This window comes from Phascolarctos cinereus, unplaced genomic scaffold (genome assembly GCF_003287225.1).
Source record: "Phascolarctos cinereus isolate Bilbo 61053 unplaced genomic scaffold, phaCin_HiC Scaffold_2;HRSCAF=192, whole genome shotgun sequence".
Taxonomy (NCBI): domain Eukaryota; kingdom Metazoa; phylum Chordata; class Mammalia; order Diprotodontia; family Phascolarctidae; genus Phascolarctos; species Phascolarctos cinereus.
The window spans coordinates 312178292-312197630 of NW_027555625.1; the positions used below are offsets into that span (position 1 = coordinate 312178292).

The 19339-nt window shown below is 41.8% G+C and overlaps 1 protein-coding gene across 1 annotated transcript in view; it reads left to right on the forward strand.

The window, feature by feature from the left end:
• Positions 1 to 19339, forward strand: part of AKNA (AT-hook transcription factor) — a 72269-nt gene that overhangs the window by 21953 nt on the left and 30977 nt on the right. Inside the window, 6 exon segments of the mRNA XM_078150184.1 lie at positions 5668 to 5824; positions 7905 to 8059; positions 9833 to 9892; positions 11839 to 11920; positions 11923 to 11965; positions 15241 to 15457. Coding sequence (XP_078006310.1) covers positions 5668 to 5824; positions 7905 to 8059; positions 9833 to 9892; positions 11839 to 11920; positions 11923 to 11965; positions 15241 to 15457 — 714 coding nt within the window.

The window sequence follows — 19339 nt, forward strand, 5'->3', positions numbered from 1 at the left end:
CTGGGCAAGTCATGGAGCTTCCTTGGCCTTCCTTTAATCATCTGTGAAGCGAGGGTCCCTTCTGCTTGAAATCCTATGATTCTATGTGGCATTGCCTGGCAGGCTGAGCAAATCCCCCCTGCCCCCACCTCTCCCTCTCAAGTGCAGGTTTGCAGCCTGCATTTTGGTGCTTCCTCTTTCTGGGTTTTACTTCACTGCGGCTAAGGAACTAAAGCTAGAGGGAGGAAACTGAGCTCTGTTGTAACCTCTTACAGCTTCCTGCCTTTATCCCCTCAGCTACTTACTCTCTAATTCGGGGCTACAGACATAGGCAGGAGCTGAGGCCTGTCGCTATTTCCAGCCCATGTGCTCTGCCTGTCGTAGCTGAAGTTCAGGCCTCTCCCTTATGCACCTACCCTCATGTGACCCATTGCTTGAATCCAGACAGGAGCACCGACCTTTCTTTTTCTCCCTGGTTACTCCCACTTGTTCCATTTTGCTTCTAAAGCATCCGACCCTTTGAAACGTGTGAATGAGGGTGAGGCAAGATTAGACCAAGGGACAGGGTAGGGTCATAGGAAGATTGCTACAAGAGGATGCCAGAGACCTGGGTTCCTGTCCCGCCCTTCACAACTGACTTGGGCCAGTTGCTTAAAACTTCGGGTCTCGCTCTGTTTCCTCATCTGAGGATCATAGGAAGCTATCTTCATCCTCTCTGATGAAGATAAGAAGAGCTGTCCTGCCTATTTTGAGAATCAAATGAGACATGCATGGGAAAGCACCTTGTAAACTTGGAGGTTTGCAAGTAGAGAGCATGGTGTAATTTGAAGGCCCAAGGGTTCTTAGGATACATTGCTTTCCTGGAGGTCCCAATGAGCAACTTCCTAGTTCAGTGTTCCATTAGGGAAAGAGGCCTCACCTCCCCAAAACTGAGATGAATTGTTTAGTGGTCCTGAGGACAGGACCAAGAGGAATTCTCTGGCATCTCTCGTCAGCTCTGGCCTATCTCCTCTCAATCACATCAAGTGTCACTGAGAATCAGTGTTCTCCAAGCTGTGTCTTTCCTATTGTTTCCACCATTCTAGCTCTACATGTCATCCTCCTCTTGTCCTATGTGCAGGGAAACTAAGTCAACAAGAAAGATCCAAGTAGAAGAAAAGAAGTGAAATAACCATAGGAATAATTTATATGCACATGGTGCTTCAAGGTCTGCAAAAGGCTTTCCCTGTGACAATGTCTTGAGATAGGGAGATATAGCATGAACCACTGGGGTGATATTTACTTATGCTTGAAAAACTGCACGAAATGAAGGTGTAGGGAGTCTATAATGAAATGACAATACTTCTAGCTATCAGAATTAATTTATGAAATGTGTGGTCCTGCAATCTTTGACACAGGCACATCTGAGAGCATAAGGAAAGACCCAGAAGGCCTAAGTAAAGATGCCATGGTCCACTATGAACCTTATGACAGAGTTACCATCACAAAGCTCTTTCATATATGTTGTATCTGGAGAACTCCAGTCACTTGCAGTACAGTCTGCTGCATGAGAATCTCCAGAGACATATTTAGTAGAAACACAAGTTTAGACACACAGAGAATTCCCATCCAAATAACTCTCCAGAACCTTTTCTTTTTCCAAACCACACAAAGGTTTCATTTTGCTCTCTTTCTGATAATATAATTAGCTCTGCAGTATGAGGGCCTGTTTAAAAATACCAGCCCAGCAGTCTGGGCTAGCTTCGGTTTTATAAGCAAGCTAAGAATGGGTGAGAGGCAGGGTGTAGTGACTCAGTAAGCCCAGCTACTAGGGAGGTTGAACTGTTGGACCTTTCAAGCTCAAGTTTTCAGCTGCAGTGGAGTAAGCCAATCCAGCATCTGCAGTAATATGATGAGCCCCAAGGAGCAAGGGCCACCAAGTGTCCTAAGGAGAGATAAGCCAGCCCAAACTGGAAACAAAGCAGGTCAAAACGCCTGTGGTTGATCAGAATGGGTTTGGGCCAATAAGTAGCCCTTGTGATGGGAGGAAGGGGGGAGGGAGAGACAGAAAGGAAGAGAGAGAGAGAGAGAGAGAGAGACAGACAGACAGAGAGAAGAAAGAAGAGAAGGAGGGGGGAAGGGAGAGAGAAAAAGAAAGAAGCAAGGAAAGAAAGAGGAGGAAAGAAAGAAGAAAGAAAAGGATGAAAGGAAGAAAGAAAGAAAAGAAAGGAGTAGGAAGGGAGAAAGAAAGAATGAAAGAACAAAAGAGAGGAGGAGGAGAAAGAAAGAAAGGAAGGAAGAAAGGAAGAAAGGAAAGAAAGAAAGAAAGAAAGAAAGAGAGGAAGGAAGGAAAAAAAGAGGCTGATGCCCTTGTCAGGGTTATTTGCAACAGCTGCTGCCTTTCTAATGTACACATCAGTTGTCTTGTCTTCCTGATTATGGTATCAGTGACCCTTCTAACTTTCTAAGTCTCTCAAATGCCAGATGCGGCTCCTGGGGAGAACCCACTGCTGTAAATGTTCCAAATTTTCACTCAGTTTATATGGCTTCTTATTGCTCCCTGCTCGCAGGGCATAGCCCAGACCCACTAGTGAGTCCCACTTTCAAAAGGAGGCAGCTGTTCAGGAACACAGATGTGTGAGCTCCTCAGATCTCTCCCCCACACCTCTACCTCTCCCCCTTTTAATTCTTTTCATTTGAATCCAGTGTGTTTTTTTTCTCTTCCACATGAAGCCTTTCTTTTTGATGAACCAGACAAGGGATGGGGGATGGGGGACTGAAGAGCCCTGGTTTCTGTACAATTTGTTAGTCACTTCCCAGATTCTTTACATCAGCATGGTGGGGCTGGAGAAGAGAGGGAGACACTTCCTTCTCCTTGCTTAGCACAGGACTAAAGGAGCACAAGGATAAGGGATGCTGAAGAAATGGTCCAGGGCCCCACATCCTCCAGTCCCACATCCCTCTCCTCTATCCTATTCAGAATCCCTAGAGATTCGTGTTACCACAAATAGAGAAGACAAAGCTTTGCAGCGGGAACTGCCCCTTGGGTAGCCCAGGATCACCAGAAGAAGTGTGGGGCGACTGGTCTCACAGAAAGAGGGAGGGTGAACAGATGGCGGAGGAGATTATTAAAATCCAGCTTTGTTCTCCATCAGGCCCCACAAAGGGGGAGTGAGAGGGGAGCCAAGCAGCTCTAATGATCTATACCACTTTGGAATAGGCTTTCCAGAGGAACGTGAAGAGAAGCTTAAACAGGGCCTCTGCCACAAGACAGGCTGCCTTTGTGGGGTGCTCCCTTCCTCAACATTAGCAAAGCGGGTCCAAAGTCTATGGTCCGTGTCCTGACACAGGTAGACAAGCAAAAAGACTGGTCCCTTTGGGGTTTGTTTTTGAACAAACAGATGAATATGGTGCTTTGAAAAGAGTACTGGATTTGCAGTTGGAAGACCTGGATTTAAGTCCTGGTCCTGCCACCTGCATGGCTTTGGACAAGTCATATGTTTGGCTTCCAGCTTCCCCATCTGTACAATGTATATCTGTACAACAAGGGAGCTGGTCTGGATGAAATATCAGGCCCTTGCTGGTTCCAATCTTAGGGTCCAGAATTTATGTATCCAAAGGAGTATCTTCTTCAAGCAGTCTTCTTGGTAAGCTCTGTGCTTATTTTCATAGAGCAGCAAAGTGGTACAGTAGATGGAGTGCTGAGCCTGGAGTCAAGAAGACACATCTTCCTGAGTTCAAATCAGGCCTCAGATACTTACTAGCTGTGTGACCCTGGGCAAGTCACTTAACCTTGTTTGCCTCAGTTTGCTCATCTGTAAAATGAGCTGGAGAAGGAAATGGAAAACCACTCCAGTATCTTTGCCAAGGAAACCCCAAATGGAGTCAGGAACAGGTAGACACAACTGAAAAATGACCGAACAACAAATGTTTATCTCAGCGGGGATACTATTGCTCCAAACACATCTGGACTCATCTTTGAGGGCTGCTTTTAAATCCAATTGACACATGCAGCATGGTAGGCCTATTATTTTTTGCTACCCTGTTTTAGGCCTTATGTGACACAGCCCAAGGTAAATTACTTACCTCATTCCCCTGATGCTATTGTGAATGCCTTTTGGCTGATTCTCAGGATTAGATCGACCCTCAAAGTGGGAAGATGGGACATCATTTGGGCCATTCAAGGTTGTCATGGGCTGTAAAGGTCATTTCCAAAGAAGAGTTCCCCAATGTCTTGAGCAATGGTAGCCACTTTGGAATAAGTGTATAGGTTCCCAAGAGGAACAGTTTGAAGGCAACAGCATTAGTTTTGATATCTAAGCTTTACTATGCTTGAGGGGAAAAAAAGCAGTTACATTATCATATGGAAGCTCCTCATATATTGATGGCGATGCTAGCTAACTTTTTATATTGTACCTGACGGTTTACAAAGTACTTTATAGCCATTAAGAACAATAATGATAATAAATGCTTTTATATAGTGTCTAAAGGTTTATAAAGCTGAGATATACAATGGCTCTTTGAGGTAGATATTATGCCATTGTATAGATGAAGAAACTGAGCTACGGAGAAGGGAAATGACTTGTGTATGGTCAGACAATAAGTATTGGAGGCAAAGTTTGAATCTAGGTCATCCTGACTCAATCATTATACCACGGCATTTCTCCATCTCATTTGGTCTTTATATCTCCTTGCTGACAAAAGTCCATGTAGTCAATGCCATGATTTTTCTAGTAGTGATGTATGTGAGGGTTGGATTGTAGGGAAAGTTGAGCACCATAGAATAGACTTTTTTGAATTATGGTGCTGGAGAAGACTTTTGGGAGTCCCTTGGAGAGCAAGGGGATCAAATCAGTCGATATTCAGAAATTCAAGCTATTCACTGCAAGGTCAAATACTGAAGTTGAAGTTTAAATACTTTGGCCACATAATGAGGAGACAGGAATCATTATTAAAAAAAACAAAACAACAAACCTTGATGTTGGCAAAGATTGAAGGTAAAAGGAAAAAGGGGCAGCAGAGGATGAGATGGAGAGATAGTGTCATGGAAACAATGAACATGAACTTAGACTTCAAGAGATAGTGGGGGGTAGAAGGGCCTGGAGTGCTCTGGTCCATGAGGTCACAAAGAATAGGACTGACAACAACTGAGCAATAACAACAACAATGTTCCTCAGAAGTGACCTAGGAAGTAGGCATTTTAAATAGATACCACCCCATTTTATAGATGGGGAAACTGAGATTCAGACGGGGAAAATGGTTTGCCCAAACCCCATCTTCTTTCTTCCTTGGAAAATCAAGCTTATGTATTCAAAAGGTCAGAGTGTTAGTTATAAGGAGACTTGGAAATAAGTCTTAAAGATAAGGAAACTGAGGCTCAGAAAGGTTAAGAGGATGTCCCAAGATCCTTTAATGAATTCATGATTAGTAACTCATTAGGAATTAATTCCAGCGAGTTGACAGCAGAGACAGAATTCAAGTGCTGGTCTTCTGCCTCCACCTAGTGTCCTTTCCTTGGCACTGCACTCCTTTTCCTTCTGATCCCAGAGGCATGGCGTTATGTGCTGCTCCCCATTTTCAGGGTTAATCAGTTATTTAAGACTACCAGTATGTATGACATGGCCGTCATTTATTTCCCTTTGGATTTCTGCTTCCTTTGCTGATCTTAAGTTCTCCCAGATATAACTTATCTTCCTATCTTCTTCACAGGTAAACTTGTACTCTGACCCGCCCAAGCCCAGCCATGGTGTTCATATGGGATCCATGCCCCTTGGGACCAAGGTCATGTCCTTCACCATTCCCCAGGCTAGGATGGCAGAATGGCAATCAACCACCAACGCTGGATCACAGACTTTGTTGAACCCAGGTGAGTTTGGGAGGAGGAAAAGGCAGAACTATAGAAGCTAACATTCTTAACTGCATTGCATTGTCCCTCAATGTCCCTATTATCCATCTAGTAGTAAGAATTGTCATGAGGGGAAGAGGCTCCATATCTGACAAAGAAGATGCCACTGAAAGGGCTAAAGGCACACAAAAATAGGAAGGAGGCCCCGAAGTCCCAAAGACCTTGGTCAGACTTGGTGACATACCATTACAATTACTTTTCTGCTGCTAATAGGTTCATAGAACTTAGAACTTGAAGGACCTGAGAGAGATTATTTTTTCCCAGGCCCATTATTTAACAGAAAAAGAAACTGAGGCCCAAATATGGAAAGTAACTTGCCTATGGTCACACAAATTCAAACCAAGGTCTTCCATTTATAACTCCCTGTAATTCCTCTGGGGAAGCTAGGTGGCACAGTGGATAGAGTGCCAGGCCTGGTGTGAGGAAGATCTGCGTTTAAATTCAGCCTCAGACTGTGTCACACTAGCTGTGTGGCCCCGGGCAAGTCACTTAACTGCTGTCTGCCTCAGTTTCCTCAACTGCAAAACAGGTATATTAATGGAACCTACCTCCCAGAATTATTGTGAGGATAAATGAGATATTTGTAAAGCATTTTGCAAACCTTAAAGTGTTATATAAATGCTAGCCATTATTACTGTTATTATTATTATTAACTTAGTCAATGAAATCTCATATTAGCTCCATGATAAGCCCTCCTCGTCACAGAATCTCAGAGTCAGAAGACTTCAGAGGCCATCTTGTTTAACTCATACCAAAATAAGACTTCCCCATGCAACATACCTGACAAATGGTCATCTAGCTTTTGTTTGAAGGCTTCCAATGAAGGGAAACCCATGGAAATGAAGGGGAACCTATTTCTTTTTTCATGGACTCTCATATTCTTTTTGGATTTTGCTGCATTTTAATTTGCTCACCAATTGCATTGTAATTATTTGCATACAGGACCCATCCACCTGGGAAAGGTGTCCTAAAATAGAAGATCCCTGATGAGTGGGACTGTGTTGATATCTCTGAATCCTTGGCTATGACCCTTCTCCCAGGTGCCTAGTATAGTGCTCTACATGTGTGGTATTGGGACCTGGCCTTTGCAGTTCAAAGAGACTTTGGTTTGATTTCTAGCTCCAGCGCTTACTACCTATGTGACACTAGACAAGTCATTGATTGCCCTGGGTCCCAGTTAACACATCTATAAAATGGGTAGAATAATAATAGGTACTAGGTCTAGGGGTTGTTGGAAGGAAGGCACTTTGTAATCCTTAAAATACATAGACATATGAGTCATATTTTTAAGGAACTCTATCAACTTGTGTCATTGGACAGAAATCTGACATTTAGAGTACAAAAGTTAAGAAAATGCTTCTTAAAGGAACTGAAAACCATGCTTCTTAGCATTCTTAATAATGGCAGTAATAATAATAGCTACCATTTATATAGTGCCTACTATATACCAGGCACTTTTACAAATATTATCTCATTTGATCCTCATAACAGCCCTAGGAGGTAAGTGTAATTATTATCCCTATTTTACAGCTGAGGAAACTGAGACAGATAAAGGTTAAATGACTTGACCAACATCACACAGCTAATAAGTGTCTGAGGCTAGACTTGAATTTGGGTCTTCCTGGCTCCAGCCCCACTGCTTTTCTGCTTCATCACCTAATTTCCTTTTCTATCATTCTACCACCATCATTACATAGGACTAAAGTCTGTTTTATGTTTTTATGCATGATATCATTGTAAGTTTCTAATATGACCAGCCCAATGGCATTGATAGGAATAGCTGAGGCCCATTGGGCCCTGCAACTTAAAAACCTGTTGGGTACTGGGCTTTAGGGTCCCTTGGATTTTCCATGACTATTGGCCTCTGGGAATAGAGGAGGAACAGGACACTTCCCTCAGCCCCCATTCCTGTTTCAAGTAGTCAGTGGGGTCTTGTGGAGGTTCTGGGCCTGTTGGGCCTTTCGGTTTGTGTTTCTGCCATGGAAAGGGCCACTGTTAGACTCCATCCTTGAACTTGACTCTCAACATTGATCTATTCCAGAGCTATCAGCAACTCAAGGTGATCTGATTCCATCCCCTGCTGCCGCATACCCCGGCCCACTGACAGAAAGCAATGGTACATCTACGCTAGAGCCATCCCTAGGAGATCGTCTGACCCAGACACTGGCCAACGAGGTGGTCAGGTTCCTAGCACAGGTGAGCCAAGTCCCAGCTATGCAGTGTGTGCAGAAAGGACAGAGGAGCTTAAAACAAAAGCAAAGGCAGAAATGTTCAAATTCTAGAACTTCCAGATGCCATTTCCTCCCCTTCCCCCATGAAGGGCTAGATCCCAACTGTCTCAGAAAGAGGGAGACCACAGAAGGAGGGATTACTGACTAGGACATTTATATCTGGATTTGATATCTGGAATTTCTTTCTTATATCTAATCTGAAAAGGGATGCACTTGGTAAATGTTTAAAAACAAGGGGGAAATGTATGCAAGTATACTTTATGCTTAATCGGCATTGTTAACACTTTCTTAAGTCTGGACAGTCAACAATAAATCAAATCCTGATTTGTAGTGAATGCCAATTTCTGAGATAAAAACACTCACGCTGAAAATTTAACAGTCTCGTAAACAGGTTAGAGCTGGCTCCAGCACACCCCTCAATCTAAGTCTTCATGTTGTCATTCAAGCTCACCTGTTCTTGTTGGGGTCTCATTAGAGATGGGGAATAGTAACTTATCATCCTTTCTCAGAGTCCCATGTCATTTTTACACACCATCATAAAATTTCCCATCGGTTTTCTCTCCTCTAGGTTAGATGAACATAAATAAACAAACTAAAGAATATGAAAAGTGATCTGAACTCTGAGAATTATAATAGCTGAAAGGTGAGGGACTACATGTAGGGGCAGAAGCTTGCCTACATTATCAGACATGGTTGGTGTGTTGGTTTTTTTTTTCCACTTAACTGTTTTTTCTGTATTGCCACAAAGTGTGTAATTTTAGGGGTGGGCGAACAGGGGGACTAGATCCAGAAGTGACTGTGATTTAAAAACAAGAGTCATTCATAAAACTCATGAAAAAATTAATATGTAAATTTAAAAATATTTAATAAAATAAGATAGTTAAGATGTAAAAACTCTATAGAATTATGGAATATTCAGAGGAACCTCAGAGATCGGTTGAATTGATCCTTTAATTTGACAGATAGGAAAACTGAGTCCAAAAGAAATGAAGTGACTTGTTGAAGGTCACACAGATAATTGTAGAGCTGGAGCGGGCTCTTGGCTCACAGCCCTGGTATTTTTTTAAATTTTCTAGCTCTTTTTTGTTCCTGAAAAATCAAACTTAACAGTTTCTCCCATCAAAGAACTTACCTTTCAAAAAGTATAGTATCATAGGATTTTAGAGCTGGAAAGGACCTTAGAGATGATGTAGTCTAAGCCCCTCATTTTACAGAAGAGGAAACTGAGGCTGTCAGAGGTGCCATGCTTTGCCTAAGGTCTCACAAGAAGTTAGCAGTAGAGCCAGGCTTTCCCTCAGATCTTTTGGCTACAAATCTAGGGCTCTTTCTAATGAGCCGCAAACAAAATCAAGTGATCAGAATTAACAAAGACCTAGAGGTTTTGTGGAATTCACCCAGAGGATCCCCAGGGCACCAAAACCTTCATAGAGACATGACAATAAACTCAATTTGGTTCAAAAAGGATCCTACACACCCACCGAGCTGTCTTTAGTTGCCTGAGAAAGGCCCAGGGGGATTCCTTCTGTGCCCCTCTTCCCCAATAGCAGCCTGCTTCCCAATGTCATGAGGACAGACATAAGGGAATAGAGTCAGGAAACGACCTGCTCTGAACACACACTGTGCACGGGGCCCTGAGGTTAAGAACCAACATTTGAAAAGGATGAGGTCAAGGCTGTCACCCTGAGTAATCTTTGAGAGCTATTGGCTAATGATGCACGTGATTTTTTCCTTGCTCCAGGTGAAATCTTTTGAAGGACTGGTCCAAGAAGGAAGGTTGGCACCTCAGGATCAGCTCAAGGTACCACTAGCCACTGCTCTGTTCACTTCAGGATTTTTCTATAGAATCTGAGTTATATATGTGTATTTATACGTGTCTTATATGTGTATTTATTGTTATTATTATATTTATAATTAGCCTTTACCTCACCCTTGCCCCTCTAGTTTATTATAATATATAAATGTAATTTTACACTTAGATATAAATTATATATAATATACACCAATTTATATAAACTCACATATCAGACATATGATATACTTATGTTTTTCAATATTTACATATTAACAAATGCATATAATTAACAAATCAACAAAATAATATAAAATATCAATAAATAAAATAATAGAAATATCACAAACAAAAATAATAGAAATATAAATAAAACATTATAACTAAAATCAATACAAATGTTTCACTACAAATATAGCAATTGTCTATAAATATAAAGTTATATTTATATGCAAATAATATGGATATAAAATTGCATTTATATATGTGTTATATATATTTATATGTATATTTCTATATAAATATATCTATATACACATCAGTTATATTAAATATAAATACATAAATCATCATAAGTCAGTGGCCATATATGTGAATATATGTACAAACTGTGAGTATATATTCGTGTGTGTGTGTGTGTGTGTGTGTGTGTGTGTGTGTGTATCTTCATAAGTCAGTGGCCAGGTAAGAGTCAAAATAAGGAAAGCTAAGGCCAGAGAGCCGGCCTACCTACCAAGGCTTTGAGGACCACAACAGTAGCTTTCAGGAAGCAGTTAAGTGCCCAAGTCATCTTCAAATTATGTGGCATCAGGCTGTTCTGTAGTTGTGCATATTCCCTCCTCCTATGCCCTAAGCTGTATCATGACTGGCCTCAAGCCATGGGGTTACAACCTTTCAGAAGTGGGAACCAAAAATTCTCAGTTCCTGGTTCCAGAAAATGAGGATGAGGATTAAAGGAGGTGGTCGGAAGGGGAAATAGCTCCAAATCTCAAGTGGTGAGAGAGAGCCTGTGCTGAGTGGGAGTTCTAGGGGGAATGTACATGCTGACCCTCATAAAGGAGCTAGACTCACTTGTGCCAACTTGGAAAATCCAACCGGGTGCATAGAATAACATCTATAACTAGTCTTCATACTACTGAAAATTGATTTGCGTTCAGGGTTGCCAGTTAGCTGACATTTGACTGGCTTGGCTGGTATTTTATCAAAGAAGCTAAGAATAGTCTTAGTAATGTCATGTTCTGGCCTTTTATTTTTAACTTTTGGTAATAATGACAACCTCAATTAAATTCAACATGAAATTATTAAATGCCTACTATGTTCCAAACACTATGTGGTTGGTGTTGGAATACTAAGGCAAAAACTAAAGAGTTCTTGCCTTCAGGCATTTTACAGTTTCTTTGTGGGCACAGGGGTGTGAGGAGACTTATGTGTACATGGAGAAGTAAATATAAAATACACACACACAGAGTAACTTAAACTAGGGGAATCAGGGAAGGCCTAGTATAGAAGGTAGCACTGGAACAGATCCTTGAAAGAAGTTAGGGAATTTCCAAGTTGGAGGGAGTATGTTACAGGCCTGTGCTAGAGCAGAGAGATTAGAGATGGAAACTGGTTTGTGGAGAAGAGCATAATGTATATAATGTAATAATTATAATATGTAACATTATATATAATATAATAATAATGCAATGCAGGGAGAATGTATAATGAATGATGGGGAGAAATGTGAAATTAATCCAGCTATCAGACATGGGATTTAAACCCAGGTATCCCAGGCCCCAAAGCTAGAGACTAACCCACTTTCCTGTGCTGTTACAAGTTGCCTATCCCTAAATTAATCTCATGGGGATATTAAGCTCTGTGTTAACTGCTGGGACATATACTACTCACCTGTGACTCTGTGGGCTCCCATGGCCTCTGGAAGTTCATACCTCTCTATGTTCTTTTTATTCCAGGAGTTTTGGAGGCTGAAAGAAGAACAGGATGCTTTGGAGAAATCCTTTCTCTGGGCACGAGGAGAGCACAGACGTGTGCAACAGTCCAGGAATCTGAGGTGCTTCCTGGTGAATTTGATCCTAACAGGTATGTGTTAGGAAAGGGAACCCATTGCCTGACAGGATGACATCTGCACGGCCAGGATTTTATCCCTAAAATTGCCCCCAAAGTTCTTGGAATTATGTTCTAGGGAAATTGCAGTTAATCTTCAGTGATTCAGAATAATCAACTGGGAGGGCGTTGGTAACATGGAAAGTAAGTGGCACAGGAAGCCTGATCCATTTAGTAGAAAATCCAGTTTGTGGAATATTTAAAAAGTGATACACTTTCATCCTTTTAAAGTATTTGATACATTAAGATTATATGACTCAGTATTAATAAGAAAAGTGAGCTAATGTGGGTAAGTTCTAGGCCTATAATTCCATCAGTATGAGGAGCTCGTCAGGAGGAACTCTCTCTAACAATGTAAGTGGAGCACTGAGAGGTTAAATGAATCTGCAACCAGTATCAGTGTTACAGGCTCTGAGTTCAAATTCTGCCTCTCATGATTATTACCTATGTGACTTGGTCAAATCATGTAACTTCTCCTCCCTGGGCCCTGTTTTCTTTCTTAAAAAAAAAGTTTTATTTTTTCCCCAATTACGTGTAAAAACAATTTTAACATTTGTTGTTTTCTTTTTAATTTTGAGTTCAGATTTTGTCCCTGCCTTCCTCCCTTCCCACCTCATTGAGAAGACAAGCAATTTGATATTTATACATGTATGGTCATACAAAACATATTTCCATATTAGTCATATCATGAATGAAAACACTTCCCTCCTCCCAAAAAACCCAAGAAAAATAAAGTAAAAACAAAAGTGTTCTTCAGTCTATATTCAAACTGACTCCATCAGTTCTTTCTCTGGACGTGGACAGCATTTTTCATCTTAAGTCCTTCAGAATTGTCCTTCAGAACAGCTAAGTCATTTACAGTTGTTATGAACAATTAGTATGTACAATGTTCTCTTGGTTCTGCTCATATCACTCTGCATCAGTTCATGTAAGTCTTTCCAGGTTTTTCTGAAATTGTCCTATTGGTAATTTCTTATATAGCACAGTATTATACCATCACAGTCATATACCACCAACTTGCTGAGCCTTATTTTTCAAGTCAACAAGCATTATTAAGTTCTATTAAGTACCATATGCCACTGCTGAGCAGTAAAGGATACAGAGAACCACAAAATAATCCCTGCCTCAAGGGGCTCGCATTCTAATGAGAAAGACAACATGTAAATAATTAGTGACATACAAAATATACTAAAACAGCAGATGGAAGGTAGTCTGAGAGAGGAAGGTACTGACAATTGAGAGAGATCAACTGGGGGAAAAGCCCCCTCTAGAACATGGAATTTGAGCTGGGTCTTGAAAGAAGCCAAAGAAGTTGAGATTATGTATTCCAAGGATGGAAGACATTCTGGGAAAATGGACAGAGATAGAAGATGGAATGTCTTGTGTGAGAGACAGAAAGTAGTTCAGTGTTGTTGGGTCACAGAATTCGTGAAAAGGAGTGAAGCATAGGGACTGGAAAGGTAGGAAAGAGTTAGATGGGAAGAACTTTAAATTGCAAACAGAGGATTTTATTTGATACTGGAAGTAACAGGGAGCCATTGGAGTTTATTTGAGCATGTACGTGTGTATGGGGGGGGGTTTCCTTTCTAACCCTAAGATTTTGTGATGGTTTTTTTTCTTGTTAGCAAGACCCATGGTAAAACAAGAGAAACTGTGCCCTTACTGATCTAGAGAACTCTAATTAGGGGTGTGCTGGTAAATGTTTAACAACTGGATCTCTGGGGAAAAAAAAGCACACACGACACACTTTTTAAGTATAATCTGCGTTGTTCAAATGAGTTCCCAAACTTATTTGGCCTACCAACTCCTTTTAAAAAAATTACTCAGTGCCCCCCTGGAAATCTACTTTCTTTAACCCTGTAACTTTTTTTTTTGAAATTTATATCATTTCTAAAAAAAATACCACCTCCCTGGATCATTCCCACACTCCCAGGGGGTGACCCCTCATCACTTCAAGGAGTCCACTTTGTGAACCTCTGCATCAGGCCTTGATTTGTATTGTTGGCTAATTTCTTAATGTATAAATACTTATGCTCAAAATTTAACAATCAGATCTAGTGAGCCAGTGGTATTTGGCTCCAGAAAACCCCTGACTGAAACAAGAGATAGTGTTAATTGAGTTCTTATGAAGGATTCATACAAACTATATAAAAAGAGATTTGTCCAATGCACACCGTGTAGTTCTGCTGTTGTCTGTCTGAGGTTCTGTGTCAGTGAACATAAAACACCTCTGCTCTTGCACATTAGCTGGTGAGGATACAGGTAGATTTTTGCTACTTGGGCTGGAACACTTAAAACAGAGTTAGGCAGCCCAACGAACAGCCTAGAACCAAAGCCAATGACAGTCTGCTTTTCTGGCTACATATATGAGAACTTATGAATGGAAGCAGTGGGTTCTGATGGGTCCCTGTTGGGAAGGAGTCACTGTGCCCTGGCAGCCCCCACCTCCCAGCTCCTTGCCAGACTACGCCCTCAGAGGCTCTGGGTTTTCCTGGCTTATTTGCTTTCTGACCATTAGATCTCTATCCTTCTGGTGGGTCAGTCTTCATGTTTCTATGTCTAGGATTTTTCTCCCCTTAGTAAGCAGAGCCAGCATAGAGTCATGTAAGGAGCACTGAATTTGGGATCATCCTTCTACTTACTTACTTTGTGCCTTTGGGCCAAGTCATTCTCCTTTCTCTGGGTCTCAGTTTCCTCATGTGTAAAATGAGGTCAGACTAAGTTTTTCTCCTAAGTATAGATTTTATGATTTATACATGCTAAGAGGCATCTAGTCCAAGGTCCCTCTCTCTGCAGGGGTGAGTCTGCCCTACAGGTTGTTCTTTTTTCTTTTGTTTTGGATTGGGCTGTGATTTCATCAGCTTAAGGAACTCCCTCTACCAATACGAGACCTTCTCTGTCACTTATAGTCTTAAGAGGATAGCCTGGGACACTGAGAGATTAAGATCAAATGACTTGCCCAGGATCCTGCAGCCATGTATGTCAAAGGTAGGGACTTGAACTCAGGTTTTCCTAAGTTTGAGGCTAGCTTTTTATCCAGTAGTCATGTTATCTGTGACTGCAGTAGTCTAGGGAATTTCCCACAATGCATTGGGAAGAAAATCCTGAGCCAGTGCATCTTCTTCCCCTTTTAGAATGTAACAGTCTCCTCTCTCTTTCTCTCTCTGTCTCTGTTTCTATCTCTCTCTCTCTGTCTCTCTTTCTCTTTCTGATTTCATTCTTCTACATAACCATAATTTGACCTGTTTCAGGGAAGTGGAAGGAGAGATATTTCGGCTGGGAATGCGCCTTGAGGAGCTCGTGGATGAGATAGATGGCTTAAGACCTGACCAGCTCTCCCTGAGGACCCCTCCAGGAGAAAAGTCCCATGGCAGCTCAGCAGCTTCACCTGTATCAGACCTGCCAGCTCCGTCTCCTGATCTATCAGCTCAAGCCCCCAAGCCAGCTGTCTGTACCCCCTACCCTGAGGTAACTCTTTTCCCCATTACAGGAGGAAGGCAGTCCTCGAGCCCACTGGGGAATGAACTACATTAGACTTCTTGTTTCTTTTTTGTGTGTTAGATCTTCATGAGAATCTGTTTGAGTCAGACTCAGTGTTTACTGTTAAGTCATGCTTGGGTTCTCTTGGACTAGCCAAGGGGGGAATGCAATAGATTGAAAAAGACATTTATTAAGCACTTCTGATGGAGCCAGATTTCAGAGGGCCTTGAATGCTGATCAAAGGGATCTGAACTTTATTTTGGAGGCAATTAGGAGGTTCTAAAGATTTTTAGTAAGAGGAATGATATGTCCAAGTATGTGCCTGAGGAAATTTATTCTGGCAGCAGTGTGAAGGATAGACTAGAAGGGAGAGAGATCAGAGGAGGGAAGACCTTTTAGAAAGCTGTTACAGTTGTCCTAGTGAACTAGTGGACTAATAATAAGGGCCTAGCTAAGGGTGGTGGCAACGGGGAGAAAGAGGGACAGAGAGAGACAGACGGAGAGATAGACAGAGACATAGACAGGGACGGAGAGACAGGCAGACAGGGGGTGGGATGGGGAGGGAGGGTTAATGGAAGCACGGAGTCAGAAGTAAAGCTAAGACAGACTTTGTAGTCCTGACTTTTTACAGGCAAATATGTTTTCTAAAGATTTAGTTGGATTGCTCTGTAGTGTTTGAGGCTCCAACCTAACAGTGTCGTTTCTTCTGGGAAACCGTTACGAGGTGGTATTTTATCTTCTTTTGTTCAGTCATTTAAGCCATGTCCAACTCTTCGTGACCCCATTTGGGGTTTTCTTGGCAAAGATACTGGAGTGGTTTGCCATTTCCTTCTCCAGCTCATTTTGCAGATGAGGAAACTGAGGCAAAAGGAGTTAAGTGACTTGCCTAGGGTCACACAACTAAGTGTCTGAAGTCATATTTGAACTCAGGAAGAGAATTCTTTCTGGCTCCAGGCTTGGTGCTCTACTGTGACACCTACGTTTTACCCTCTAGGGTACTAAAAATCAAAAGCATGCGTGTATTGGATGTTGATCTTGTAAGACCTGCTGGGTACTGGGTGCTGCTGGTGGTGGTGCCAACTAGGCCCTGCCCTCAGGGAAATTATACATTATGCTCTTCCTCCCAGACTACTCTCCATCTCTCATCTCTGTCCCTTTGCCCTGATTGTCCCCATGCCTGGAATAATCTCTTTCCTCATTTCTGGCTCTTAGGTTCTTTGGCTTCCTTCAAGGCTCAGCTCAAATCCTGCTTTCTGCAGAGGCCTTTCTTCCATTGCTGTTACCTTCCTCCATGAGGTTCCCTTCCTCTACTCTGTGCGTATCTTTCATGGACTTAATTATTCACTTGGTTCCTTCCCGATTAGAATGTGAGCCTCATGAAGGCATGGCCTATTTCTGCCAGTGGATAGTGTACTGGCCCTGAAGTCAGGAAGACTTGAGTTCAGATTTGGCCTCAGATACTTACTAGCTGTGTGACCCTGGGCAAGTCATTTAACCCTGTTTGCCTCAGTCTGCTTATCTGTAAAATGAGCTGGAGAAGAAAATGGCAAACCTCACCAGTATCTTTGCCAAGAAAACCCCAAGTAGGGTCATGAATAGTCAGACATGACTGGAACAATAGTGCTTAGCACTGTGCCTGGCACTGTTTAACACTTGTTGACTAATTGTAAGGGGGAAGAACACTGGGGTTGAGGCCAGTTGGCTAAAATCCCAGTTTCAGTATTTGCTAGTTTGGTGATCCTGAGCAAGTCACTTAATGTCTCTTAGCTTTAGTTTTCTCATCTATAAAATGAAAACACTATTCATACTTTGTCTAGCTGTTTTACAGAAAGCCCTTTGTACACTCTGAAGGGCTGTGGAAAATTGAGTTATTGTTAAAAGACAGAGACATGGAGAAGTGTAATATGTAGTACCTTGCAATAAGTGCCAGTGAGTTACAAAACCATAGGCTAAGGCCTGATGGGAGGAAGAGAAGGGAAGGGGATTAGCATTATATTGTGCCTACTACATGCCGGGTCCTGTGCTATCTCATTGGATTCTTGGTTTTTTTTTTTTAGGCAATTAGGGTTAAGTGACTTGCCCAGGGTCACACAGCTAGTAAGTGTCAAGTGTTTGGTCTGAGCCTGGATTTGAACTCAGGTCCTCCTGACTTCAGGGCCGGTGCTCTATCTACTGTGCCACCTAGCTGCCCCTATCTCATTTGATTCTTACAACGACCCTGCAAGGTTAAGTGTTCCCACTTTATGCTTAAGGAGCTAAGGCAAACAGAGGTCAAGTGACTTGCTTAGGGTCATACTGCTAGACTCAGACTCAGATAATCTGAGTCCAGATTTGAACTCAGGTCTTCCTGACTCTGGGTTCGGTGGGGAAGGTCATTTTGCACAGGGGAGGAACAGAGATGACTTCCTGGGGGAGGCTGCGTTTGATCAGAGCTTTAGTGGACAAAGACGGGAAGGAAGTATATTTCAGGCACAGGGAGCAGAATGCACAAAGACAAAGAGGGGTGAAAGTGTATCTTTTACTATGCTTTTGTGCTCTTCTTGTGCTTATCTGTCATGCCATCCCATGGAAAGGAGAGAGAGAGACATGGCTAGACAATGACCCACATAGGTAGAGATGGTGCCAGTTGAATTAGTGCACCCAAAGACTTGTCATCTTTTTTCATATTACTCTGTGTTCACAGGTTGTATGGTGTCATTGATAGAGAGCCAGTCTTGGGAGTAGGAGGACCTGGGTTCAAGTCTTTTCTCTCTACTCCCCAAACAACTTTCCAAGACTATGCATTGTAGATTAGTTGCTGATTTTCACTGATGGGGGTTTCCTTACACCTATTCACTCAAAGGTCCAAATGAGGAATAAAAACCAGCTGATATTTGCCTGACACATTAAGGTTTGCACAGTGCTTTGCATATATTCTTTTATTTGAGCCTCACAACAAACTTGAAGAGTAGATACGAACAGGTATAATCCCCATTTTACAGATGAGGAAACTGAGGTTAAGTGACTTGCTTGTAGTCCTGCAATGTGTCAGAGTAGGATTTGAACCCATGTCTTTCTTATTTCAGTACCTACACCATATCCACTGTGTCATGCTGCCTCTCAGAATTCATTTTTAAAGATAGCATTTTATTTTTTCCAATTACGTGTAAAGGTAATTTTTAATATTCATTTAAAAAATTTTTGAGGTCCAAATTTTTCTCCCTCCTTCCCTTTCTTACCCCCTCCCTAAAATGGTAAGCAATTTGATAAAGGGTATATATGTACAATCATGGAAAACATATTTCTGTATTAGTCGTGTTATAAAGGAGAAACAGACCAAAAGGAGAAAACCATGAAAAAAATAAAATGAAAATGGTATACTTCAATCTGCATTCAGACTCTATCAGTTCTTTCTCTTAGAGTTCTTAACATACCTCTTAGAGTTCTTAAAGGCTTGATGTCAACTTGGAAGGAGGTCTCTAGTGGAGTATTCCAGGGCCATGCCCTTTGTCCCATGATGTTTAACATTTAAAAAAATATATGGCTTCAGAAAATAATAGCTAGCATTTACATAGCATTTTAAAGCACTTTACAAGTATTATCACATTTTATCTTCACACTAACCCTGGAAGGTAAGTGCTATTATTATCCCCATTTTACATTTGAGGAAACTGAGGCAGACAAGTTAGGTGACTTGCCTAGGATCAGATAAGTATCTGAAGTCAAATTTGAATTCAGGTCTTCCTGACTCCAAGACCGGTGGTCTATCCACTGCACCATGTGCCCGCATAGGTAGCTAGCCAACCTGGTTTTGTGTCACCTTCAGATTTGAAAAGCCAACACAATGGGTGATAGAATCACAATCCCAAAAGATCTCAGTAGGCTAGAGCA